This window comes from Schistocerca cancellata, chromosome 2 (genome assembly GCF_023864275.1).
Source record: "Schistocerca cancellata isolate TAMUIC-IGC-003103 chromosome 2, iqSchCanc2.1, whole genome shotgun sequence".
Lineage (NCBI taxonomy): Eukaryota > Metazoa > Arthropoda > Insecta > Orthoptera > Acrididae > Schistocerca > Schistocerca cancellata.
The window spans coordinates 632264617-632292399 of NC_064627.1; the positions used below are offsets into that span (position 1 = coordinate 632264617).

At 42.6% G+C, this 27783-nt stretch overlaps 1 protein-coding gene across 1 annotated transcript in view; it reads right to left on the reverse strand.

Annotated features, from left to right (window-relative positions):
* Positions 1-4543: 4543 nt before the first annotated feature.
* The window catches only part of LOC126147505 (juvenile hormone esterase-like), a 94837-nt gene continuing 71597 nt past the window's right edge, over positions 4544-27783 (reverse strand). Inside the window, exons 8-10 of the mRNA XM_049915699.1 lie at positions 22544-22697; positions 8025-8160; positions 4544-5184 (exon numbers count right to left, since the gene is read on the reverse strand). Of these exons, the coding sequence (XP_049771656.1) occupies positions 4956-5184; positions 8025-8160; positions 22544-22697 (519 nt within the window). The 3' untranslated portion in view covers positions 4544-4955. The remainder of the gene's footprint in view (positions 5185-8024; positions 8161-22543; positions 22698-27783) is intronic.

Genomic DNA, 27783 nt, shown 5'->3' on the forward strand with positions numbered 1-27783 from the left:
CTCAAGTATAGGTCGAACGAGTGTTTTGTAAGCCACCTCCTTTGTTGATGGACTACATTTTCTAAGGACTCTCCCAATGAATCTCAACCTGGTACCCGCCTTACCAACAATTAATTTTATATGATCATTCCACTTCAAATCGTTCCGCACGCATACTCCCAGATATTTTACAGAAGTAACTGCTACCAGTGTTTGTTCCGCTATCATATAATCATACAATAAAGGATCCTTCTTTCTATGTATTCTTCAAGTATCAAGTTCGTGGTGTTGGAGGAACGTCAAAAATTTTTTTTTATCGGTAAACCATTGTGTGTTCAGAGCTCGTCGGTCTTGTATACTTGGTCACGATGATAATATATCTGTCTTTGTGCGTGGTTAGGGTGTTGATATGAAATGTAAAATTGTTGGCGACATGACTGTATATAACAGTAAGTAATAAAGTATTGTACATACATTGAACCTTTGGTATAGACCTGTATCCTTTATAAAAACTCTACACATTCATATTACCAAAAGCCGAGAAGCCTTCTGCTTAGTGGTTTAGCTCTCTGGGCAGCCTGGGATGCTCTCAGTGTAGCACATCGTCAGTGGCTAAAAATAGAGCGGCAATAGAATGGTCAGATGAATACAGGTCTATAAATACAAAGTCACATAGGAGTAATGCAGGAGTGAGTTTAATAATGAATAAGAAAATAGGAATGCTAGTAAGCTAATATGAAGAGCGTACTGAACGCTTTATCGTAGCCAAGATAAAGACGAAGGACCCACCTGTCACAGTACTGAAAAATTGTATACCAAGTAGCTCCGCAGGTAATGTAGATTGAAGAAATGTATGACAACATAAAAGGAATTATTCCGATAGTAAACGTAGACGAAAATTTAATATCGATTGGGGTGGGGGTGGGGGGGGGGGACTTGTGGGGACAGGAATTCAACAGTAGGGAAAGGAGGTGAAGGAAATATAGTAGGTGAATACGGACTCGGTAAAAGGAATGAAAGAGAAAGCTGCCTGGTAGAATTTTGGACAGAGCGTAATCTAATCATCCCTAAATCTTGGTATCATCGCTAAATCTTGGTTTGAGAACCAGGAAAGAAAAGACCTGGAGAGACCGAAAGGTTTCAGAATGATTGCATAATGGTAAGGCAGAGATTTGGGAACCAGATTTTAAGTTGTAAGACATTTCAGGGTTAGATGTGGATTCTGACCATAGTTTATTGGTTATGAAGTGTAGATTAAAACTGAATAAACTGCAAAAAATGTAGGAAATTACAGAGATGGGACCTGGATAAGTTGAAAGAACTAGAAAATGAAGCAGGCTAAATGGAATACAAATGTTTGAAAAACGAGAACCGTAAGAAATGCAAAGTGGCTAAGTCGGAATGACTAGATGACAAATGTAAGGACATATATCTCACAGGGTAAAAATAGATACCGTTGCTGTTGGTAATCCTATAAAGGTATAAGGCCGTGATCAAGCCGCGATGTCATCTGACCGTGAAAGCTTTCATTCTGTCGTAAATAGATACCACCTACAGGAAAATGAAAGACACTTTTGGAGAAAAGAGAAGCAAGTGTATGAATATCAGGAGCCCGATTGGAAAACCAGTCCTAAGGAAAGAAGGGCAAGCTGAGAGGTAGAAGGAGTATATATACGGTTCATACGAGGGGGATAAATTTGAAGGTAGTGTTATAGAAGTGGAAGAGAACTTAGATGAAGATTAAATGGGACATATGCTGCGACAAGAATTCGACAGAACACTGAAAGACTTAAGTCGAAACAAGGCCCCTGGTGTAGGCAACATTCTATCACAACTACTGACAGTAAAGCCAGCCAAGACAAAACTCTTGCGTCTGGTGTGCAAGATGTATGAATAAGGCAAAATACCATCAGACTTCAAGAAAAATGTAATATTCCAATTTAAAAGAAAGCAGTTGCTGACAGGTGTGAAAATTACCGTACTACCTGTTTAATAAGTCATGGTTACGAAATACTGAAAAAAATGGTTCAAAAGGCTCTGAGCACTATGGGACTTAACATTTAAGGTCATCAGTCCCCTAGAACTTAGAACTACTTAAACCTAACTAACCTAAGGACATCACACAGATCCATGCCCGAGGAAGGATTCGAACTTGCGACCGTAGCGGTCACGCAGTTCCAGACTGAAGCGCCTAGAACCCCACGGCCACACAGGCCGGCTACGAAATACTGACATGAATTCATTGCAGAAGAGTGGAAAGACTGTTAGAAGCCGACCTCGGGGAAGATCAGTTTGGATTTCGGAGAAATATAGGAACACGCGAGGTAATACTGATCCTATGGCTTATGTTAGAAGATAGGTTAAGGAACGGAAAAGCTACGGTTATAGCAATTGTAGACTTAGAGGAAACTTTTGACAAACTTGATTGGAATATGCTCTTTGAAATTCGCAAGGGAGCAGTGATAAAATACAGGGAACGAAATGCTATTTAGAATTTATGTAGAAATCGGACGGCAGTTAGAATAGAGGGGTATGAAAGGGAAGCAGTGGTTGTGAAAGGAGTGAGAGAGGGTAGTAGCCTATCCTCGAGTTTAGTCCCCTCCCCCAAACCAACCAACCAACCAACCTATCCTCGATGTTATTCAATCTGTACACTGAGCAATCTGTAAAGAAAAACGAAGAAAAATATGGAGAAGGAATTAAAGTTCAGGGAGAAGAAACAAAAAGTTTTTGATTTACCAGTGACTTCGTAATTCTGTTAGAGACAGCATAAGCCATAGAAGAGGAACTGAACAGAATGGACAATGTCTTGAAAAGAGAACAATCAACAATACCAAGACAAGGATTACGGAATGAGTCCAATTAAATTAGGTGATGCTGAGGAAGCTAGGTTACGAAACGAGACACTTAAAGTTGCGGATGAGTATTCCTATTTTGGTATAAAAATAGCTTGATGGCCGAGCTAGAGACGATACAAAATGTATAATGGCAATGGCAAGAAAAGCGTTTCTGAAGAAGAGAAATTTATTATCATCGAATAAAAAAGTTAATTATTAGGAAGTCTTCTGAAGGTATTTTCTGGAATGTAGCCGTGTATTCAAGTGAAACATGGAAGCTAAACCATTTAGACAAGAAAAGAATAGGCACTTCCAAAATACAGCGTTACGGAAGAATGCTGAAGATTGGATGGCTAAATCAAGCGACTAATGAGGAGGTACTGAATATAATTGGGGAGATAAGAAATTTGTGGCTCAACTTGATTAGAAGAAGGCATTGGTTGAAAGGACACATACGTGTACATCAAGAAAGCACCAATTTAGTAGTTGATGGATGTTCGGGAGGGGGGGGGGAGGGGGGACGGAACTTGCAGAGAAAGGAGGGAGACAGAGAGATGAAGCAGAAGAATGTAGGTTGCCGTAGTTATTCGTAAATGATTAGGCTGGCACAGGACAGAGTAGCACGGAGAGCTGCATAAAGAAAGGTTTTGGACTGAATATTGCAACAACAACAACAACCTCCTTGTTCGGCAAATGTTTCTGCTAAGCTCTATTCTGCTGAAGACAGTCGACTGTGGATAGACCTGTCCAGTAATATCAAGTCCGTAAGGTGTATGTTGTAGATACTATGAAATGTGGAAAGTGGCCCAGATGCAGTGGCAAAACTGCAGCATTGAGGGCAGTTCGTGAGACGTACCACGAGAGATTATTGGATTAAGGGTATTGCTCGCAAAGGGCGCGTTTCTGCATACAACACAAATATCAGTACAAAGATTCTGTCCTTAACAGTGGCTAAGACACTCTTTTCTTCCAGGAATGCTAATCCAGAATGGCATGCAGGAGACCTGGTGACAAGCTGAAGAGAGGTATATCGGTCAGGATGGCAGCTGCCATGACGGTCGTGAGTCTAGCCTGAACAATTCAGTCTGTTAACGGTACCATCCATGAAATGTTCTAAGACCGCGTCCCAGGCTACGTATCACGGCAGCATACACTCAGATGAAGAGAGAAAGATTAATTCTGGGAGTAGATAAGTTACACTTATTTCTTGAAATAATGGTGGCGTTCACATTACTCCTAACTGACTTCCTAAGTACACAGCAATCTATACTTTCAACCTCGTTGTCCGAAGTCTTGGTTTCTTACCTTCTTTCCTCGCGTTTTTCCTTGTCCTTTTTTCTGTTCCTCTTTCATCTTGTCTTCTTTGTAAGTTTTGCTATTTTTTCAGGTTTTATAAAATAAATATTACACTTTAGATTGCAATTCCAGTGTAAACAGGTTACACAGTTTCATATATTTTCTTTAATTGGCACGTAAAATACCAAACTCTGCATTTTAAGCCGTAAGGTGTGAGTAGATGTAAGAGAATGTGTGAATATTTTTATGTTTACACCCCTAAGAAGCGAATAAGCAAAGAAATGGAATCCCGAAATTCTACGATTAACGCTGTGTGCATTTGTCAACGACCATCTGTAGTTTTATATGTATTATGCTAGTACTTGCTCACCATTGTACCCATAAAAGATTTCAATAGCGTAAACTCCTTTCTAAAACTGTATGTAAGTTCTTTAATGTCTCTTTTTACACAGAAAATTCTTCGTTTTTTCACCATTTTGTGAGTGAATGAGAAACAGTGAGTGAGTGCTTGTCCTAACTCTGCGACACTTGCGGAAATCGTAGCATGACACAAAATGTTAATTCTCAATCGCCTTTGTAGTGTCTGAAGAGATGCAAATTTTATGTGACTCATGTATTGGATTACCGGTATAAAGCGGGTGGGATGGATTGGAGCTTTAGAAACAGCTGAAGATTGTGCTTTTCGTTCTATTTTCTGTCATTCCACCATTAGGACAAGTTATCATGAGAATGTGCACAGGTATTATGAGCGTATAAAGTTTGTGAACTTGAGTAAACTTCGGCCACATGAAGAAAATACAGTACTACAATGGTGATACCCGCTCCAAATTATCAGGCTTACTCTTAAAATATTGTGGCTTTTTTAATTTTATTGTACAACTCTTGGTGTAAGACTGGCGATGTGGTGACTGAGGATCCGTATATTTTATCCCAGAAAAGCATCCGGTCCTTCATTAGGTCCTTCTTCACTCTCAGGCCGTCGTTGGCGATGTCCAAGTAGCTGCGGTCCTCGCTGCTGAAGGGAGGCCACGTCACGGCGAAGAGCGGATCGTGATGGTCGGGTGTGGGATTCCTGCAGAAGAATTACACAATGAGTTTGGGACTTAAGCGTTTGTCGTTACCATGCTTCAGTCTCGACGAATTTCTGGGTTACAAAGACGGTTTACATAATCCAATGTTTCTATCCACCGTAGGTTGCTAAATTCTTTATTCAACAAGACCTTTACTGCATCATGTAATATATTATATTACAGGTCATTTTCGGACCGTAGGCAATTTACAGTGTGATTGTGTCGGTAAGGTGTGAATCGTATTTACAAATTTCAAACGCCATCAGGCCGAAACTGGCTATAACTTAACGTATTGCGTGATGCACTAAAGGTCACCTTGTGTAAGGAATTTGACACCCTAAGGTGATATTTAGAATTGTTTTATCATTTAGAAATTACGTCGAGTCTCTGTACCCAACAATGATGCAACGAAATAACAACATAGCTGGTACAGAAATGTTTTTATCGAGATTTTGAAAAGAAAATATTACTTCGTAGCAACTGTGAGGTCATAATCAGCATAGCTATCGATTAAAGGAACGTGATGCAATTCATTACAAAGATACCTCACTAAAAAGCGCTGTATTTGGTAAGGATGTGACCATTTAACACTAATGACTGAATGATGTTTCCGCCGTTTGATTATGCAAACTTTTTAATTTCATGTAACTATCATGAGTTCGGCCTTGAGCCATTAAAAAATTAAACTAAACTCTGTCCGAACAGGCCTTGGAAGGCCCAACGTTACCGACCGGCCGCCGTGTCATCCTTGGGCCCCACTGTATCCGGATAATTAGATGCATGTGGTTAGCATACCGCTATCCCGACCGTATGTCAGTTTACGAGACCGGAGCCGCTACTTCTCAATCAAGTAGCTCCTCAGTTTGCATCACAAGGGCTGAGTGCACTCCCGCTTGCCAACAGCGCCCGGCAGACAGGATGGTCACCCATCCAAATGCTAGCCCAGCCAGACAGCGCTTAACTTGGGTGATCTGTGGGGAACCGGTGTCACCACTGCGGCCAGGCCGTTGGCTCTCTTGAGCGATTATCAAGTACAATAGCATTGGGTATAATTCGTCAAGAAGTGAACTCATCTTCTAGTTCTACTGAACTGCGTGCCCCAGCGTGTAGATAAGTGCAAAATCACGCGGAGACACCCGGTTAAATAGAACTGAGCGATGACTTCACTGGTCACAGAGTTATAGCCAGCATTGCTGTACCTGATAATGGCTAAATGCCTAATTCTTGATATTAATATAGAACAAAAAAGTTTGTACAGGCGGAAATGTGAAAAGATTAATTAAGAATAAATTTTTGAATCTGTGAATTGACGATTTAAATAAATTCATTGTATCAAGTTAATGCCTCAGACTGGTGGAAAGTACTGTCAGAGTGGGGCTCCACTCCTGTTGTCCAGGCTTTATATGATTCACTTTTAACGATTAGACTTTCAGAGAATGCTCCAGACCTGAAAAAATTTAATTGCCAGTGATATTCTAGCTCATTACTTCGTAACAAACAAACGTACGTTCTTCATCCCGAATTAGATGTGATGTAGGGCCATGGAACATGCAGCCAGTGGATATACATTAAACGAATTAAATCTTCTAGTATCGACGAGGTTTAAATCAATTACGAGTAAATGCAATGACTTTCATTTCAGTGGCTTTAATTAAATTAAGGCATATACCTATGGCAGAATAATGTGACATTCATCTCGTTATCCGCTTCTCCGGTTGTCCTGTTGTTAGAATTAGAACCTGAGGTTCGGAAGTAGTAGTAATAGGCGGAAATATCAGCGACAGTGAATGTTTGAGTCATATCTGTAGGCGTGCTCAGACAGTTAAAGGCGAAGCCACAGGAAAGACAGAAAATCTACGTGTCATAGGCTGGCCCTAACTTTCATTACATTGTCGATTCAGCATTTCCGACCCCTTTTCTCTGATATTTCTTTTACTTCATCTACGTCATTTACACGCTTCATTGAGTGTAACGCAACTGACTTTGCATGAAAGATATAGCAAAAATGAAATAAAATTTACAGTAGTAGGAAAAAAGCGACCAGTTGCTCAAGCATAGTAATGAGACAGTGATATTAAAGAAGGAAAACGCGGAATGGAAGTTTGTGCTGTCTGCATTGCAACATCCCGCAAGAGGAGGAAGTAGGGAAACACACACAGACGAAGAATTCTGCAGATGAATAATTCTTTTGGAGTCATAAATTGATTCGGAATTAGATACAAAGTCACTTAATAATACCGTTATTCATAGCAATAGGTAGTATTTAAATTATTACTACTGAAACGAAACAATTAGAAACATTTTAAATATTGCATTACCACAGTACATTAAACATTTAGTTTACAGACAGGCTTAAAACAAGAAGAACCATATTTTAGAACACTTGTCGCAAGGGAGGAGTCTGAAACGTACGCATTTGTTTCCTTGCCTCACTGTACACGGCCCTCATATCGTGTCGTGAGAGACGGCATTGGGTTCATACCATTATCTGTGTTCATCCTTCTTCCGTTCATCAATGAGTTGCTGAGACACCTCGTTTAGTACGCAAGTAGCTCTCAGCACTTAAGTTCCAGTTTTGTGGCTACATTTCAACTGTTTATATTGTTTACAGTGGATGTGAGATATAGCTCTTTTGTTAGGAAGTGGGTAGTAGCTTATTACTTACTACAGCACAGAATGATATTTGTAAATAATTACACATAAGGCTTCACATTTCTGTTCCCACAAAAAAGATGCACAAAGAGTTGTATGACTCTATTAATGAAGTGGCATCTACTGATCTTCCCGCCATCTGTTCGCGCAAGCGTTTATTAACTTGTGGTGGATATATCCGCGTACTTACCCTGTTTTAGCGAAGTTTGTCCATAATCGGGTCAGTCGTGCGATGGTCTTCGCCTCGACAGAATCTGATGGTATCTCGTCTTTCTTACCGGCCTCAGAAGTGAATAGGTACGGTAATTCATCTGCGTGGGCAACGCCTGCGTCAGACAGTGAACATGTTACATCCATAAATTAGTGAATAATACCAATAAGTAAAATTTTCAATTACAGTGTTACAAAATAGCCATTCATGCTTAAATGGAGACTGTAACTGAGAGCAAGCATCCTGTGTGCATCTGATCACTGCCTAAAGCTGCCCCGATTCTAAAATTGCACCTCTTTGTGTCTCCAGTGTTTCAGGACATAATTGTCGGAAAAGTTTTTATTTTGTATGCTCGAATTACAAATTTCGAAACAGTTTGTTGGCTTATGGTTTATTTATCACAAAATAGTCAATATCGACTTTCAGCTACTATGAGTAAATAAGCTTATTTAAATTAGTTTTGCAATCATAAGATACGGTATGTACTTACAAGGGAGTGTTGAAAAGTAATGCTGCCGAATTTTTAATGCGAAATCTCTTAAAACTGTTTAAATAAAAAAAAACAGTATTATCATTTCTGATCTTTATTCTCCATGCTTACATATTTGGAGCACTCTGCCGCTAGAGTACTCCGAATGGTAGAGTGTAACAAAGCGCTGTGCCTCTGAGTGACAAACAGCGTGCTGTAATCGAGTTTTGATTTTGGAAAGGCCGTCCACATGTGGAACACCATCTCCTTCAGCGTTACAATGCCAGACCACACACGAACGCTGTTACATCTGCAACAATCCGACGCCATCAACCACACACGTGACTTGGCCCAATGAGAACTTCATCTGTTTCCGAAACTTAAAGTACACCATCGAGGACTTCACCTTGACAGTGATGGAACGGTGCGAGCAGAGGTGAGGTTGTGACTCCATCAACAAAGTAAAACATTTTATAGTGACGCTATCAACAAACTGGTCTCTCGTTGGGAGATATGTGTTCTTCGGCAGGGTGACTATATTGAAAAATAAATATGTAGACGTGAGGAATAAAGGAGCAGAAGGGAAATACTATTTGTTTTATTTAAAGAGATCTGAGAGTTTTCATAACATAAATTCAGAGGCATTACTTTTCAGCGTGGTCTGTTTAAGACGTTAGTTCAATCAAGAAGTACACCCAAATCCCTCCTTAAACATAGTTTTTCAAGATACTCCAATTGTGTGCAACCTTTTCATTCAGGTATGTTAAGTTGAATTACCTTCAGGTAGCCGACATGCATCATCGGATATGCACCTCCTGTAAAGTTTTACACGCTTTTTAGTTTTCAGCCGAAGATGTTCTTATTGACTCTGCATACCTCTTAACATCATTTCTCGACATCTATTAGCTCGCCCCTGATTTTTCTTATCTCTTGGAATACATCAGAGGACTTCCCTGATGGACCTAACATGCAGTCAAATTGTTGAACGTCAAATCTAACGCATTTTCATTTGCATTACAACCTTAATTAACTCTATTTGCCCCCCATGAACCATGGACCTTGCCGTTGGTGGGGAGGCTTGCGTGCTTCAGCGAAACAGATAGCCGTACCGTAGGTGCAACCACAACGGAGGGGTATCTGTTGAGAGCCCAGACAAACGTGTGGTTCCTGAAGAGGGGCAGCAGCCTTTTCAGTAATTGCAGGGGCAACAGTCTGGATGACTGACTGATCAGGCCTTTTAACACTAACCAAAACGGCCTTGCTGTGCTGGTACTGCGAATGGCTGAAAGCAAGGGGAAACTACAGCCGTAATTTTTCCCGAGAGCATGCAGCTTTACTGTATGGTTAAATGATGACGGTGTCCTCTTGGGTAAAATATTCCGGACGTAAAATAGTCCCCCATTCGGATCTCCGGACTACTCAAGAGGATATCGTTATCAGGAGAAAGAAAACTGGCGTTCTACGGATCGGAGCGTGGAATGTCAGATCCCTTAATAGGGCAGGTAGGTTAGAAAATTTTAAAAGGGAAATGGACAGGTTAAAGTTAGATATAGTGGGAATTAGTGAAGTTCGGTGGCAAACTACAAACAGTGAACTACAAATAGTGAACGCATTATTGTGGCCAAGATAGATACGAAGCCCACGCCTACCACAGTAGTACAAGTTTATATGCCAACTAGCTCTGCAGATGACAAAGAAATTGAAGACATGTATGATGAAATAAAAGAAATTATTCAGATAGTGAAGGGAGCCGAAAATTTAATAGTCATGAGTGACTGGAATTCGTCAGTAGGAAAAGGGAGAGAAGGAAACGTAGTAGGTGAATATGGATTGGATGTAAGAAACGAAAGAGGAAGCCGTCTGTAGAATTTTGCACAGAGTACAACTTAATCATAGCTAACACTTGGCTCAAGAATCATCAAAGAAGACTGTATACATGGAAGAAGCCTGGAGATACTGACAGGTTTCAGATAGATTATATAATGGTAAGACAGAGATTTAGGAACCAGGTTTTAAATTGTAAGACATTTCCAGCTGCAGAAGTGGACTCTGACCACAATCTATTGGTTATGAACTGTAGATTAAAACTGAAGAAACTGCAAAACGGTGGGAATTTAAAGAGATGGGACCTGGATAAACGGACAGAACCAGAAGTTGTAGATAGTTTCAGGGAGAGCGTAAGGGAACAATTGACAAGAATGGGGGAAAGAAATACAGTAGAAGAAGAATGGGTCACTTTGAGGGATGAAGTAGTGAAGGCAGCAGAGGATCATGTAGGAAAAAAGACGAGGGCTAGTAGAAATCCTTCGGTAACAGAAGAAATAATGAATTTAATTGATGAAAGGAGAAAATATAAAAATGCAGTAAATGAAGCAGTCAAAAAGGAATACAAACGTCTCAGAAATGAGATCGACAGGAACTGCAAAATGGCTAAGCAGGGATGGCTAGAGGACAAACGTAAGTATGTAGAGGCTTATCTCACTAGGGGTCAGATAGATACTGCCTAAAGGAAAATTAAAGAGATCTTTGGAGAAAAGAGAACCACTTGTATGAATATGAAGTGATCAGATGGAAACCCAGTTCTAAGCAAAGAATGGAAAGCAGAAAGGTGGAAGGAGTGTATAGAGGGTCTACACAAATGCGTTGTACATGAGGACAATATTATGGAAATGGGAGAGAATGTAGATGAAGTTGAAATGGGAGACATAGTACTGCGTGAAGAGTTTGACAGAGCACAGAGACCTGAGCCGAAACTAAGCCCCGGGAATAGACAACATTCCATTGGAAGATGTATGAGACAGGCGAAATACCCTCAGACTTTAAGAAGAATATAATTCCGATCCCAAAGAAAGCAGGTGCTGACAGATGTGAAAATTACCGAACTATCAGTTTAATAAGTCACGGCTGCAAAATACTAACGCGAATTCTTTATAGACGAATGGAAAAACAAGTAGAAGCCGACCTCGGGGAAAATCAGTTTGGATTCCGTAGAAATATCGGAACACGTGAGGCAATACTGACCTTACGACTTATCTTAGAAGCTAGATTAAGGAAAGGCAAAGGTACGTTTCTAGCATTTGTAGACTTAGAGAAAGCTTTTGACAATGTTGACTGGAATACTCTCTTTCAAATTCTGAAGGTGGCAGGTGTAAAATACATGGAGCGTAAAGCTATTTACAATTTGTACAGAAACCAGATGTCGAGGGGCATGAAAGTGAAGCAGTGATTGGGAAGGGAGTGAGTCAGGGTTGTAGCCTATCCCCGATGTTATTCAATCCGTATATTGTGCAAGCAGTAAAGGAAACAAAAGAAAAATTCGGAGTATGTATTGAAAACCATGGAGAAGAAATACAAACTTTGAGGTTCGCCGATGACATTGTAATTCCATCAGAGACAGCAAAGGACTTGGAAGAGCAGTTGAACGGGATGGACAGTATCTGGAAAGGAGGATATAAGATGAACATCAACAAAAGCAAAACGAGGATAATGGAATGTAGTCGAATAAAGTCGGGTGATGCTGAGGGAATTAGATTAGGAAATGAGACACTTAAAGTAGTAAAGGAGTTTTGCTATTTGGGGAGCAAAATAACTGATGATGGTCGAAGTAGAGAGGATATAAAATGTAGACTCGCTATGGCAAGGAAAGCATTTCTGAAGAAGAGAAACTTGTTAACATCGAGTATAAATTTAAGTGTCAGGAAGTCATTTCTGAAATTATTTGTATGGAATGTAGCCATGTATGGAAGTGAAACACGGACGATAAATGTTTTGGACAAGGAGAGAATAGAATCTTTCGAAATGCGGTGCTACAGAAGAATGCTGAAGATTGGATGGGTAGGTCACATAACTAATGAGGAAGTGTTAAATAGGATTGGGGAGAATAGAAGTTTGTGGCTCGACTAGAAGAAGGGATCGGTTGGTAGGACATGTTCTGAGGCATCAAGGGATCACCAGTTTAGTATTGGAGGGCAGTGTGGAGGGTAAAAATCGTAGAGGGAGATCAAGAGACGAATACACTAAGAAGATTCAGAAGGATGTAGGTTGCATTAGGTACTGGGAGAGGAAGAAGCTTGCACAGGATAGAGTAGCATGGAGAGCTGCATCAAACCAGTCTCAGGACTGAAGACCACAACAACACCACAACAACAGCCTCATGTACTTCTTATCCTGTCTCCACTAGTGATTCTTTACATACATACATCCGTTCCTCAGTCAGCAGACTTCAACTTTTGAATGGTCTCACATGACGTTAACAAGTCATTGAAACGTCCCCTAGCTGGTGACCTCTGATACTAGCTCACCAGTGAAAATATTAGTCAATCCCTTAAAAGAGCACACTGGTTGCGTGGGGCGCTGTTGCTAGTGTCGAACTGGTACCAGGCTCATCTGTGACCCACAACTTCAAGTCATCTTAGTGAAGTGGCATATACAGAGTGTGGGAGTACAGGTACGGATACTATGATAACTGGTACCTTAATATGTACCCCTACTCAGTGATTTGTTTCTCAGCATCTAACAAGCTTCACCGGCCGGAGTGGCCGAGCGGTTCTAGACGTTACAGTCTGGAACCGCGCGACTGCTGCGGTCTCAGGTTCGAATCCTGCTTCGGGCATGGAAGTGTGTGATGTCCTTAGGTTAGTTAGGTTTAAGTAGTTCTAGGTTCTATGGGATTGATAACCATAGAAGGTAGGTCCCATAGTGCTCAGAGCCATTTGAACCATTTTTTTTTTCAAACAGGCTTCCTACGAAAACATCACTGCCTGAGGTTTTCTGCACTGTCTTAACTGCCTTGCAAAGTTGCAAAGTGATTGCATCTGTCAGTATAGATACGACGTTTTATGTCCATGCATCCAAACTTCAGTACCTAACCTTGTGCCCAACGGATAATAAACATTAATGGCTTGCTTAAGCTATATATATTTGGAGGCACTAATCAGCCTAGAAACAGGCTACTCATAACAGCTGTATCTACTTTTCTGTTTATGAAGTAACTACTGACGTAATGTTGTTCAGTACGCTCGCTGTCCTCGCTCATCAACAGAAACACCTCCACTTGTACCCTTAACACCCTTTATGGGTCAGTCGGTTAGGTAAGACAGGTCGACGTCTCCACATCATTAAATGAGAGAAAGGAGCTATCGTGTTTGAATGTGCCCCTGACGACACCGTCAACCATATTGCCTGATTCGATGATATATAAACGCATACTATCCAACGAATTACAGAAAATAGTTTTCATTTGCTGCTGAGTCACACTACGATATTGAAAAATATCCTAACTGACAAGGACTGCGGAAGGCTGCAACGCCTTTTCTATGACAGTCATTTAAAAATCCGGTAGGAATTGGAGCTGTCGGTGAACTCAGGCCCGTTCAAGCTACTTCTGAGTGAAAATTGCGAAATTAAATGCAGGCAATAGATATAAGGCGTCTGGTACCTCGCAAATGGGCCATTGATTGCAGCGGCATAAATAATTGCACGACTTCAGCGGGCCAAAATACAAAACTATATAGCAACTCAATGGAGGAATATAATGTGGTCCAACTATAAGCGTTGTTACCTGTTTTCAATCGATACGTAAGGCAAGTGCACCAGCGGCCTAATGAGTCGCTTAACACGCACTGTGTGCAAACTGTAGTTCAAGCCGGAGGTAACTCTGCGGTTGTAAGGGCTTGTTTTTCGTGCCGTGATTTCGATCCACTCAAATGGTTCAAATGGCTCTAAGCACTATGGGACTTAACATTTGAGGTCATCAGATCCCTAGACTTAGACCTACTTAAACCTAACTAATCTAAGGACATGACACACATCCATGCCCGAGGCAGGATTCGAACTTGCGACCGTAGGAGCCGCTTGGTCCCGGACTGAAGCGCCTAGAACCGCTCGGACACACGGCCGGCGTATCCTCTCACTCAGGCTGTCTTGAACATAAGTCGGGATGTACACTGATCAGGCGGAACATTATGACGTCCGACATACTGGTGATATAAATCCGTCCAGGTGATAGGAGCATTACCTGAAGAGGAAGGACTGTTAGTCAGACACACACGGTGCTTGCGACATCAGTGAGCATGCCAACCGTGTGCAGAAATGGGAGGGCGTGCAATCTATCTGAGTTTGACCATGGCAAATTGTGATGACCTGGAAGCTCGGGTGTTCGATAAGTGCTGGGGTGAGTGCCTTAAACACGTGGCGAAACCAAGGTGAAACCACGTCCTGACACCTTGGGATTGAATGGCTACTCCTCATTACAGATGTCGAACGTTGTAGACTGGTCAGGAGGGTAAAACAAGATCATCACCGAAATGAAGCTGAACTAATACCAGGCTTTAATGCTGGGCAAAACACACGTGTGTCTGAACACACAGTGCACCGAAAACTCCTAACGATGGCCCTCTGCAGCCGAATATATATGCATGTGCAATTGTTAACACCACGGCATCGGCAACTACGACTGAAATGGCTACGTGACTATTAACATTGGACCTTGGCACTGTGGCAGACCGTTGCGTGGTCTGATGAATTCCGAGGGAAGATCTGCTTGACAGCTGTACTACGGGACGAAGACAAGCTGGCGGCTTCTACGTTATGCCCCGAAGAACTCTGACGTAGATATCCATGGATCCAGTGGAGTTCGTGCAAGATACCATGATGGCCTAGGAGTGTCGTATACTGGTTGCAGACAACGTACCCCCCTTCATGAAGATCATGTTTCCTGACAGCAGCGGGACTTTTCAACAGGATAATGTGCCATGTTACAAGGCCAGGAGTGTGATGGAGCTCAGTTGATGTGCTCGCCCCGCAGCTCACCAGTTCTGAACCCGATAGAACACTGAACGTGACTGAACTTTCCACGGAATTTACGGAAATAGGTGACTTGTTTGATTCCAGCTCCCTCCAGCGATCAGCCAAGGTCTCATTGCTTCCATAATATGACCTAACGCCGCCATTATCCTTGGTAAAGTTGGACTCAGTGGCTGTTCGCTTCCGAGAACATTTGTTTTGAATTTTTGTGCGCAACTATAACGTTAGTAACATTTCAACAAAGCGAGCCTATCGCAGCGGCAGCTGGCAGTATAGGTACAAATTATGTCTGTGTACTATATCTGCAAACTAATTGTAAAGAAAATCATTAAATAGTATACGTTACGCAGAGTTATTCAAATAATTATTTTCAGCGTAGTAATTTCATTAATAAATCAATCATTACAGATCACTTTCTTCGAATGCGTTTTCCTTTCCAAATATTTGTACAGCTGTAAGGAGTTTACAACTACGGAGGAAATATTAGCAGCTGCGCGGGCGATTCCAAATAGGGAAGAAAGAACTGATACCTAATTTTGACTTCAGTTATGTAACTGATACCGATGAAACCAGCTGCCAGTAGCAACCGATGCAAATTAGATCTCTTGCGGAACAAGGAGCGAAAACCGTCCCTGCGCAGAAAAAGGATTTCAACAAATTTAGCTATTCGCTCACTGCATCAGGAATGATACTGCCTGACGTTCTTCCACTTAAGCAAGAACCATCAAAAAAATTTGTCTCATTGTTCAATACAGGGTTTGCCAGGTGACTAATAAATTTAAAGAATGTAACTGTCACCTGCACGAAATCAGGGAACTTTACGAAAGTGCTGTACGAAGTCTATCATTCCACCGTACGTGAGAAAAGAAAAAATTCCTCACAGCGGTGATTCGTGGGAAGGACACATACGTTAGAGTCACATCTTTGTAGACGACAGAAAATCATACACTCCCACTGTAAAAATTATCCCACCAAAATGTATTCCACATGGTCAAATCTGCGAATTTTCACGAGAAGCATTCAAAATTGCTAAGGACTAATAGAAAAACAGCTCCGAGGGAAGAGCCCACAAAAAAATACATACTTTAATTCTGCATAATTTTTTATATCCGATTTCACAGGACTGATCAAATACGCGTGGTTCGTATCGAATTTGATCTAAAATAGAACAATCTTTTTCGAATTCATGCGAACTATCTTTACCGATATCGCTTCAGAAAAATCTGTGTGTCGGCAGGCAGTAGCTCTCATTAATTGTGCGTGATGTTCTACGAATTTGTGTATCGGTTGCTTCAGCGAAAAATAGCATCGGGAATTCTGTTCTAGGAGAACAAGCTATATAAGAGATGACCACCTAGACGATTCTTTAATCTGTTCTGTAACAAACGGAATACACATATGAATAAAGTTTTCTATAATGACTGATCTTTTAGGGATATTAGAATAATTTGGATGACGTATACTATTTAGTCATATCCGTACGAAGAAACTGAATCAAGGTTCACAGGCAGGATATGAATCAGTACCGCCAGAATGGAAGCCGTGAATCTTAGCCTCTGCGCAACGATCGACTGGTCGAAACACGACTATCGTTACAGGTACAGGAGACCTCTTCAGTCCCGAAGATGAGCGAAGAATGGAAAAAAAAGTATTTCAGTCACTTTTTTTGGTGCAGTTGATCTCAAAGTAGCACAAAAAAACTAATTTTGAAATTTTATTTTTAATAATGTTTGAATAATTGAGTGTACACATATGTGTATATTAGGTCTTAACAGAGAAAAAATGAAGATCTCGTAGTACTTTCATACTTTTTTTTTGTACAACGAAAATTATTGACATTACTTGTCGTTTTTATGTACACATTACAGTTTATGAACACACTACTTCTCATGTTTATGGAATTCAGCAAAACAATGGTTTTTAATACGCACAAATAAACTTTGCACTTTTCACACATTATGAGTGAACGTGACTTGCACCCTGGTAGCCGACACTTTGAGGCAAAGATACTCTCAATATATACAGGAAGGTGGCCATCCCTGTCACATGTGCTTTCTCTAGTTAGCTTTGGCACAATTCATCTTCGTTTTGTGTGGTTTGATGCCCCTCATCATCATCAGAACAGCTGACATTCTCCTGTGTTACACTTGGAGAAATTTATTTCGATAGTTCCAGTGAGTCTACAATTTTTTAAGACTTCACCTAGTAGTGGGCCAAGTGAATTCTGAAGTTAATGAGAGGCATCCACTTTTGTTTTGGTATCCCTTCTTTTTGACAACACCTTTTGTACATAATCCATGAATTAATAGTGGCACACCAATACTTTCAGATGGAGTTGGAAGTTCATCAACAGAATCCTCGTCTTCATCTGAGAAGATACTCAAGTCGCTCGTCTCGAGTAGTTTCATAATTTCATCGTCTGTCAGAATTGAGAAGTGAAAATCAAATAAAGTGAAGGTAACTGTTGAAGTAATTGATAAAGAAATGAAAGAGAACCTAATAACAAAATTAAAAATTGTAGAGCTTTTACTGAGATTAGTACCCAGGACCTGTAGATTACATGTCCATCATGCTACCCGTAACACCCGTAACGACTTTACTCCTACTCTACCGTATTAGTAGCTAAACTTTCAGATTTTAATTTAGATTACGTTTCAAATTACGATTTCGCAGTGAGATCAGTCTTAGCGTTAGTTCCACTACATTCTGCGAGCTAAGACCTGATGTACACAAATGTATACTTCAAATTCAACAGTCAATGTTTGTAAAACTAAAAACTGTCGTTTTAATTGCATGCACATATCACTTCCTTGATGTCTTGTTTGGAGTAAGATATGATAAAAACAGGTATACAATTAAAAAACTGATATTGAAACCAAATTTACATTTCTCACGTGTCGCAGATGACACTATCCTTAAGACCGGAAGTTTCAGGATGCGTGAAAACTAGCCAAAACCGATTTGCGCGCGACACAGTCGTGCACATCAGTTGTCAATTCGGTAAAAGGACACTTGGCAGGATGACACTACAAAGACCTGATGTGCATATGTGTGTACGTCGGGACTGACATTTCTGGTGATTCCCCTGTCAGCCACCGTATGGCATCGTTACAGATACAGGAGACACTCACATGACGCTCATGAAAGCATTTCTGGTGGTTTCCTTGTCAGCCACCGTATGGCATCTCGACTAGCACGCTACATCCCCCGAAAGTAATTACCTCAGGAATTTTGTACATCTACGGGAATTCATAATAAATGAGTAGCTTCATTTGGATATGGCATACTCGAAGAAACTTTTTGACTCTATGCCTCTCAGAAATGAGGCCTTTTTTAGTGGCGCCACCTGGTAGCCTCGCAGTCAGGGGAACCTTATCATGGGTCGCGTGGGTCCCCCTGTCAGAGGTTCGTGTCCTCGCTTGGGTATTCGTGTGAGCGTTGTCGCTAGTTTAAGTTAGATTAAATAGTGTTTAAGCCTAGGGAACGATGACCTCCGCAGTTTGGTCATATGGGAACTTACCACCACCACTGTTAATGCTAGAGGCAGTATTAGACGGCACCTGTGCTATACCTTATGTATCAAATTTTTGTTCTATGCTTTTAATTACTTGAATAGCGTCCATCATAGATGCCACGAAGGATACTATGATGTCACTGCGTCCAGCTCTGACTGATCCCCAAGCTGCGGTTACTTGAAGAGCGGTCATGTCAGGATGGCTGTAATATGTTTTCTACATGTGCGTATATACTGCACCATTCGGTGCGTGTCTACGTAGTCTTCTGAAATAACATTTCTCCATTACATTAGCGGAAGCCACAGGAGATGTAAGATGGCCGCCTTTGTGAGCCTGACATTCTCTAGTTTTAGCTTGGGGTCACTGCGAGAGATGATAATGTAGCATTTTGTTCGTAAAACGGGCACGAAAGAACATGTGCCGTCCTCTCTTTGAAAAATTTTAGCTTCAATATCAAAAGTAATCGGTCAATTAAATATATTAATTTGAAACTGTCAGAGCAGCTAGCCACCCCACAATACCCTCCTCCACTGATACTATCGTCACATGAAGAGCGACGTTGATGGCACATCTACATGAGTAAACGGTAAAGTTGTGACAAGGGAGGGGGGGGGGGGTCAGTTCTGCAAAGGAATCGGCAGACGTGTAAAAAAGGGCGCCAGTTCATCACATTTGGCTAAGGAACACTCTACAGTCCCAAATGGGATTATACCTTTCTTAAAGTGGGTGACCAGCTGCAGTAAAGCAATGGGCTTTAACTTAGGTTTCTCTGTAATGTATATGTATGTGTGCGCTCATTTGTATCGGTTCAATCAAATCCAGAGCATCCTTTCCCCACAGCTATATGCTAAAGTAAATATAATGAATATGGTTCTCGTAGTCCACCGACGTATTCTTTCGTAAATTCCGTACCAAAATTCTGGTACTTGTGTTTCAATAACATTATTTACCTTACCAGTGTGTTCTGTAACGATGCTAGCGTGGAATTGCCTTATTCCTTGCAGGTTACAACCACTATAATTGAAAATGTAGAAGTCGACGCTCGCCTACAAGCTGGAAAAGAAATCTGCATAGGGATAAATTATTCAATGATATTAATTGCTTGTCAATAAATTTCACTTGCATGACAGTATCTTCACCAGTCACCTGACACATAAATCGATTCCTCCTCCTGCTACCTCCCCTGCTCTACTGCAGTGGTTTGATTCGTTGTGGTATGCTGGCTCTCGGAGTTTTGTGGGTATGGCTCTAAGTAGCTCTCAGGGTCTCAACCTGTGCTGATCATATGAACAGGAAACTCACATTTACCCGTGTGCCACAGAAGTTACACTATAGCAGAGACACTATAACAGTCTTCGCAAGGAATACACGATTTATTTACTAATAAAACTGCGAGCTTACACCTCTCAGCAGGGACATACCAGGTGAACAACAACATGCAGCCTGTTAATAAACTCATCCATAAATTAATATTTCTACGTAAGTTTACGTGGGGTACAAGACTTGTGTATGGTCTTGTGTAAGCGATGTATCGTCACAAAAGTCAAAAGTGGGAGGACTGACACATCTTCGTACAAAATTAATAGAAATTTTGACCCCAATTTAACGCGGAACCCATACCACAAAGCAATAGTCCCGCGTAGTGCGTGGAGCGTGTTTAGTAGCCCTGTTGCATTTTCTGAATGTTCTGCCAATAAATCTGTGTTTTGGTTTACAATACACACAGTATTGTCTATGAGAGCGTTCCCCTTGAAGTCATTCGTTATTATATTGCCTGAATATTTAGTTGAATTTACAGGCTTTAGATTTGTATGGATTATCGTGTAACAACAACAGGTACACGACTGGCCATTAAAATTGCTACACCACGAAGATGACGTGCTACAGACGCGAAATTTAACCGGCAGGAAGAAGATGCTGTGATATGCAAATGATTAGCTTTTCAGGGCCTTCTACAAGGTTGGCGTCGGTGGCGACACCTACAACGTGCTGACATGAGGAAAGTTTCCGACCGATTTCTCATACACAAACAGCAGTTGACCGGCGTTGCCTGCCGAAACGTTGTTGTGATGCCTCGTGTAAGGAGGAGAAATGCGTACCATGACGTTTCTAACTTTGATAAAGGTCGGATTGTAGCCTATCGCGACTGCGGTTTATCGTATGGCGACATTGCTGCTCGCGTTGGTCGAGATCCAATGACTGTTAGCAGAATATGGAATCGGTGGGTTCAGGAGGGTAACACGGAACGCCGTGCTAAACCCCGACGGCCTCGCATCACTAGCAGTTGAGATGACAGGCATCTTATCCCCATGGCTGTAACGGATAGTGCAACCACGTCTCGATCCCTGAGTCAACACATGGGGACGTTTGCAAGATAACAACCATCTGCACGAACAGTTCGACGACGTTTGCAACAGCATGGACTATCAGCTCGGAGGCCATGGCTACCGTTTCCCTTGACGCTGCATCACAGACAGGAGCGCCTGCGATGGTGTACCAAACAACGAATCTGGGTGCACGAATGGCAAAACGTCATTTTTTCGCATGAATCCAGGTTCTGTTTACAGCGTCATGATGGTCGCATCCGTGTTTGGCGACATCGCGGTGAACACATATTGGAAGCGTGTATTCGTCATCGCCATACTGGCGTATCACCCGGCGTGATGGTTGGGGTGCCATTGGTTACACGTCTCGGTCACCTCTTGTTCGCATTGACAGCACTTTGAACAGTGGAGGTTAGATTTCTGATGTGTTACGACCCGTGGTTCTACCTTTCATTCGATCCCTGCTCATCCCTACATTTCAGCAGGATAATGCACGACCGCATGTTGCAGGTTCTGTACGGGCCTTTCTGGATACAGTACATGTTCGACTGCTGCCTGATCAGCACATTCTCCAGACCTCTCACCAACTGAAAACGTCTGGTCAATGGTGGCCTGGCAACTGACTCGTCACAATACGCCAGTCACTACTCTTGATGAACTGTGGTATGGTGTTGAAGCTGCATGGGCAGCTGTACCTGTACATGCCATCCAAGCTCTGTTTGACTCAATGCCCAGCCGTATTGAGGCCATTATTATGGCCAGGGTTGGTTGTTCTGGATACTGATTTCTCAGGATATATGCACCCAAATTGCGTGAAAATGTAATTACATGTCAGTTCTAGTATAATATATTTGTCCAATGAATACCAGTTTATCATCTACATTTCTTCTTTGTGTAGCAATTTTAATGGCCAGTAGTGTAGCTGCCGACGGTAATCACTCTGGTGCCACGTCGAGGTAGTCACACGTGAAAAGCAGGATGGCTGCACGAGGCATCAAATAGGGGTGTGTCATGCAGCGGGCACCATATGTTCGTCATCAAATTCAGTGATATCTTGCGTCTTGCTTACTCTGCGCTCTACAGGTGCGGCTACAGCGCTTAGAAGGACCGCCGGTACCGCAGTCACCTGACAGAAGGGACTGCTCCATTCACCATGGCGAAAGGAGTGTTCACTCTGTTTCTCCGAAAATACTGCTACTTCAACTGCTGAGGAGCGTATATCTTTCAGTAGTTTGAAAATTTTCTGATTCTGATACTGCTGTTGTAGCGAGTGATGACCACTCTTCAATAATAAATTCTTAATGACTTGAAAATATAATGGCAGTTAGACATATTCTGTATGTTAGTTAAGATCGTTGCAAGTTTTGGGAGTGACACAGTACTTACCTGTGACGTTTTCCGCAACTACCATTTTTCTGGCTCGGTTGAGTGTTGTTACGACATCGAAGTGGTAGAAGTATACGGGCTGAGCGGCTGGTACAGACGAGTGAATTCTGGCTGCTGTCAATGCTGGGTATCCAAACATCAGATCTCCTCGAAGCTGAAGAAAAGGAAATTTCTCGTGTAGGTGTGTCGTACTGTCGTATTCCATCTGTTTTCTAGAAATAAATAAACTTTACAATACATTTGAAGGAAAGAAGATGCGCTAGAGTATAGTGTACCGTCGGCAGCAAGGGCATTATAGAAGGGGGACTAGCTTGGACAAGGACTGTTTGAAATACAGTCTGCACCTTGGGAAATGGACAGTCTTAGTATTCCATAGGAGAAATCGAAGTGAAGCAGTTGAAACGTAAGCTCAAAGGACAAATTATTAGTGCTCAAATTTCCCGGTTTGTAACGCTGTAGATGGCATGGAGACCGTAGCATGTGGCCATGTGACAGCTTACGAACATCATGTTATTGAAGTTGTGTGTATGTGCTGTTTAGTTGTATGGGATGGAGGCGTGACAGAATGGCAGAAACGAGCTATCGTGTTTGGACGCGCCCATGGTAACATTGCACAAAGTTACTTTTTGTCGGTTCATCAGCATGGATTGTATAACGAGTCTACCACTGGCAGCCAGGTAGGGGTGGCGTGACGCCAGCTGCCGTGATGAGGTTCGTAACGGATTGGGTTTGGTGACGATTACCAATTCTGCTCACTGACACTGTCTTTCAGACTGACAGCAGCTGATGATGCCAGTGATTGTAGGTCAAACTGAACCATTTTTCTAACGAACATTGTGAAAGAACTCCATGCAGTGTACGTGAATATGGCGTCTCACAAAAGGCTTACAGAGGCACACGAAGCAGCGCGTCTTCAGTGGACCAAACAAAACAGGAATTGGGCAGCCCTGACTGGTTTCTCGTTGTGTTCGGACGAGTCGCGATCAGGGCTCATCAAAGCACTCAAAGCGTCAGCTGCACTGACTGCTCCAAGAGGAGTTTGGCACGGCGCTTCTTGAAGACAATGTGAAAACGAACCTGCAACATTCTCGGTGAACAAATGTTGTTGCCTCCTCCACATCCTCATGTTCAGTGTACTGTGGAGATTCTCGTCTTCTAAGGTGACATCAGGCCGTGTTCACAGGGCTGCATGGAAATGTATTATAAAAAAATCTAGGCGCCCTATCGCACTTTTACTGTGTAAGACGGCAAGATTTTGCCACGTTACGTGAATACTTTTGATACATCGTATTTAATTTTCTTAGTATGGGATCGCATTTTAGATGGGCTTACCAAATTATTAAGCATTTATTAGTTGAAGCTGGGTGCACAAGATCGTTGAGATAGCATCTTACAAGCACAACCACCAGCACTGAGGAATGCACGAGGAATGGCTGTCGCTTGCTGCAGAGGCTGCCGCCAAGATATTCTCCCGGTGAGAGACACAGCAACGGATCTGGTTGGCTGAACTGTAGACGGAGGAGGGGCCACAGGTTGTTTGAGTATGAGCTGAAGGCGGCTGACTCAAAGCTTCGTGACTCACAGAGAGGGAGCTATTCGGTTTGTAATGAACGTGGTGATTGGCCACAAGGAGAGTTCACGCTCACTGGTTCGGCGAAAAGACTCCGGTAGGTGTCGATAGGACACACTCCGCTGGACCGCGTTTTGAGAAACTGCTGGCAAGGCGTTAGTCCACAGTCTCACTATTTGATACGAAAGTACTAGTTTCACCACTAGGAATGTCATCATTCGTTTATCTGTGAGCATAGAAATGAACCTGTGCTTCTTTGTGAAGACTGATGCATTAGAAGTGCTTCAATACCACCTCACACTTGAGTCAAGTCTCTGCTCCTAGCTTACGTGCAAGTGCGATTCTTCACTCGTGCCCGGCATTGTACGGAACCTAGGACTCTGTGGACGCTGTTAAGCATCCTCAGTGCAGTCACAATTTTCGGTTACGCAACGCGCTTCTTCTGCAAGACCACAGGCAACACCGAGCAAATCAGCTACACCGGCCGTCTGTCCAATAACAACACAACAGCAGAAACCAACTGCAGTATTTGGCACGCCACTTTTAGAGCCAGTTTTTATCATACAGCCAAAGACTAGAGACTTTTGCCGAAAGCGTGCTGAAGAAGTAAAACAGCCCATCAGAATTACATTCTCGTAGTGTTAATGCGAAGTTAAGACGGTTTCCTGAAGTGGTCAGTGGAGCACCGCCAAAGATGTGTTCAAATGACCTGAAAGTGCTATGAATAATGACAACGATAGACAACACATTCATATTTAGAATGTCATGTTCACGCAATGCACCTACACTTTGTCAGAGGAATATGTGCTGTCTGCCTTCCGGCCTTGGACTAAATACACTCCTGGAAATGGAAAAAAGAACACATTGACACCGGTGTGTCAGACCCACCATACTTGCTCCGGACACTGCGAGAGGGCTGTACAAGCAATGATCACACGCACGGCACGGCGGACGCACCAGGAACCGCGGTGTTGGCCGTCGAATGGCGCTAGCTGCGCAGCATTTGTGCACCGCCGCCGTCAGTGTCAGCCAGTTTGCCGTGGCATACGGAGCTCCATCGCAGTCTTTAACACTGGTAGCATGCCGCGACAGCGTGGACGTGAACCGTATGTGCAGTTGACGGACTTTGAGCGAGGGCGTATAGTGGGCATGCGGGAGGCCGGGTGGACGTACCGCCGAATTGCTCAACACGTGGAGCGTGAGGTCTCCACAGTACATCGATGTTGTCGCCAGTGGTCGGCGGAAGGTGCACGTGCCCGTCGACCTGGGACCGGACCGCAGCGACGCACGGATGCACGCCAAGACCGTAGGATCCTACGCAGTGCCGTAGGAGACCGCACCGCCACTTCCCAGCAAATTAGGGACACTGTTGCTCCTGGGATATCGGCGAGGACCATTCGCAACCGTCTCCATGAAGCTGGGCTACGGTCCCGCACACCGTTAGGCCGTCTTCCGCTCACGCCCCAACATCGTGCAGCCCGCCTCCAGTGGTGTCGCGACAGGCGTGAATGGAGGGACGAATGGAGACGTGTCGTCTTCAGCGATGAGAGTCACTTCTGCCTTGGTGCCAATGATGGTCGTATGCGTGTTTGGCGCCGTGCAGGTGAGCGCCACAATCAGGACTGCATACGACCGAGGCACACAGGGCCAACACCCGGCATCATGGTGTGGGGAGCGATCTCCTACACTGGCCGTACACCACTGGTGATCGTCGAGGGGACACTGAATAGTGCACGGTACATCCAAACCGTCATCGAACCCATCGTTCTACCATTCCTAGACCGGCAAGGGAACTTGCTGTTCCAACAGGACAATGCACTTCCGCATGTATCCCGTGCCACCCAACGAGCTCTAGAAGGTGTAAGTCAACTACCCTGGCCAGCAAGATCTCCGGATCTGTCCCCCATTGAGCATGTTTGGAACTGGATGAAGCGTCGCCTCACGCGCTCTGCACGTCCAGCACGAACGCTGGTCCAACTGAGGCGCCAGGTGGAAATGGCATGCAAGCCGTTCCACAGGACTACATCCAGCATCTCTACGATCGTCTCCATGGGAGAATAGCAGCCTGCATTGCTGCGAAAGGTGGATATACACTGTACTAGTGCCGACATTGTGCATGCTCTGTTGCCTGTGTCTATGTGCCTGTGGCTCTGTCAGTGTGATCATGTGATGTATCTGACCCCAGGAATGTATCAATAAAGTTTCCCCTTCCTGGGACAATGAATTCACAGTGTTCTTATTTCAATTTCCAGGAGTGTATGATTTCACTATTTATGAACATTTTTTTACGGATGCCTACCTAATACACAGTCTTCGAAACGTATCAGAGATCTCTATGGAATCCAGTGTACAGTAGAAGCGATATATTCCTATCTGGCCGCCAGATTCACATCTTCCTCGATTTCCCTCCGTCACTTCAGGAGAGTTGTAGGCGGTTCCATTGAACATGGCCATGACTGATAGCCTTCTACAGCCTTCTGTAATTGAGTAAGCGCCCCAAATTCAAAAGCTTTTCACGTCTGTGGCGTGTATAACTGAAGCGAACCGTTCTGCTTTGCCTGTTGAGTTCATGTGTGATTGCTTGAGAAAGTGGGAACAACAGATACAGGAAGTACCAGGTCGTCAATAGCTTTTGAGCTGAGTTGACAAACGTATCTAAACTGGTGTCGTGAAGACGATATCCACGATGTAGCTGCTATTGTGATTATATCTGCATCTTATCATTTACCAACAGCAGCGATTGTGAAACATCACATAGGTTTAACAACATACTTCCATTTTAAATCAAATCTATTGCGGTAGCAAAAAGAAGTATTCCTGTTTACAGACATTATTTATTTCTGCTACTTTTAAAATATGAATGACTCTGGAACAAAATGTACGGAAACTTCATTTGTTGTAGAGGTCATTTCATATCGAAGAATGTCCAGGAGTACCAGGAGTATGTGAGAAGTATAAGTATCCCGCAGCTACTATAAAATCTTTACAAATAAAGAGAGAAAACTGAAGTTATAGGTCACGTATTGGAAGATTCTGGATGATCTTAATAGCATCAAGTCGTGGTACGATAGTTCAGATATACCAGATTAATAGCTGCCTACAACGAAGACTCTCCGGAAAAGAATTCAAAAAATTATTCACCAAATACGCTCGAGATAGTACGAGTAGTTCCAAACTATACTTTCACCATTCCACATACAGAGGAAACTTGGTTGTGTTACGGGTCGCATATTTAATATATACTGGGCTTCCTATTTGTATTGAGGCACTTACTCGATGAAAATTGTATAATGTCGAATACATTTTATGTCAAAACCTTACTTACAATAATTATTAGAGAAACTGAAAGAATAAAATAACATAAAATGTTTACTTAAATGGGTACACTCAAATGTTCGGCTACCTTGCTGCTTGTAGCTGCCATGTGAACTTACCGCTAAATATACAGTTGTAGATAAGCTGGCCGCAAAGTTAACTCAAACAAGGAAAAAATGCGTTACCTAAGTGCGCAATACACAGTGATGCAAATTTCTTCATGTATTTGGTTTGAACTACGATGTTTTTACGGATTCCAGTGTTCTTGTGCATTTTTTATGACTTGGATTTTTTAAGGACGCTTTATGTTATAATAGAATATTTTAAACAAATGACTCACTAAGTATGAAATTCA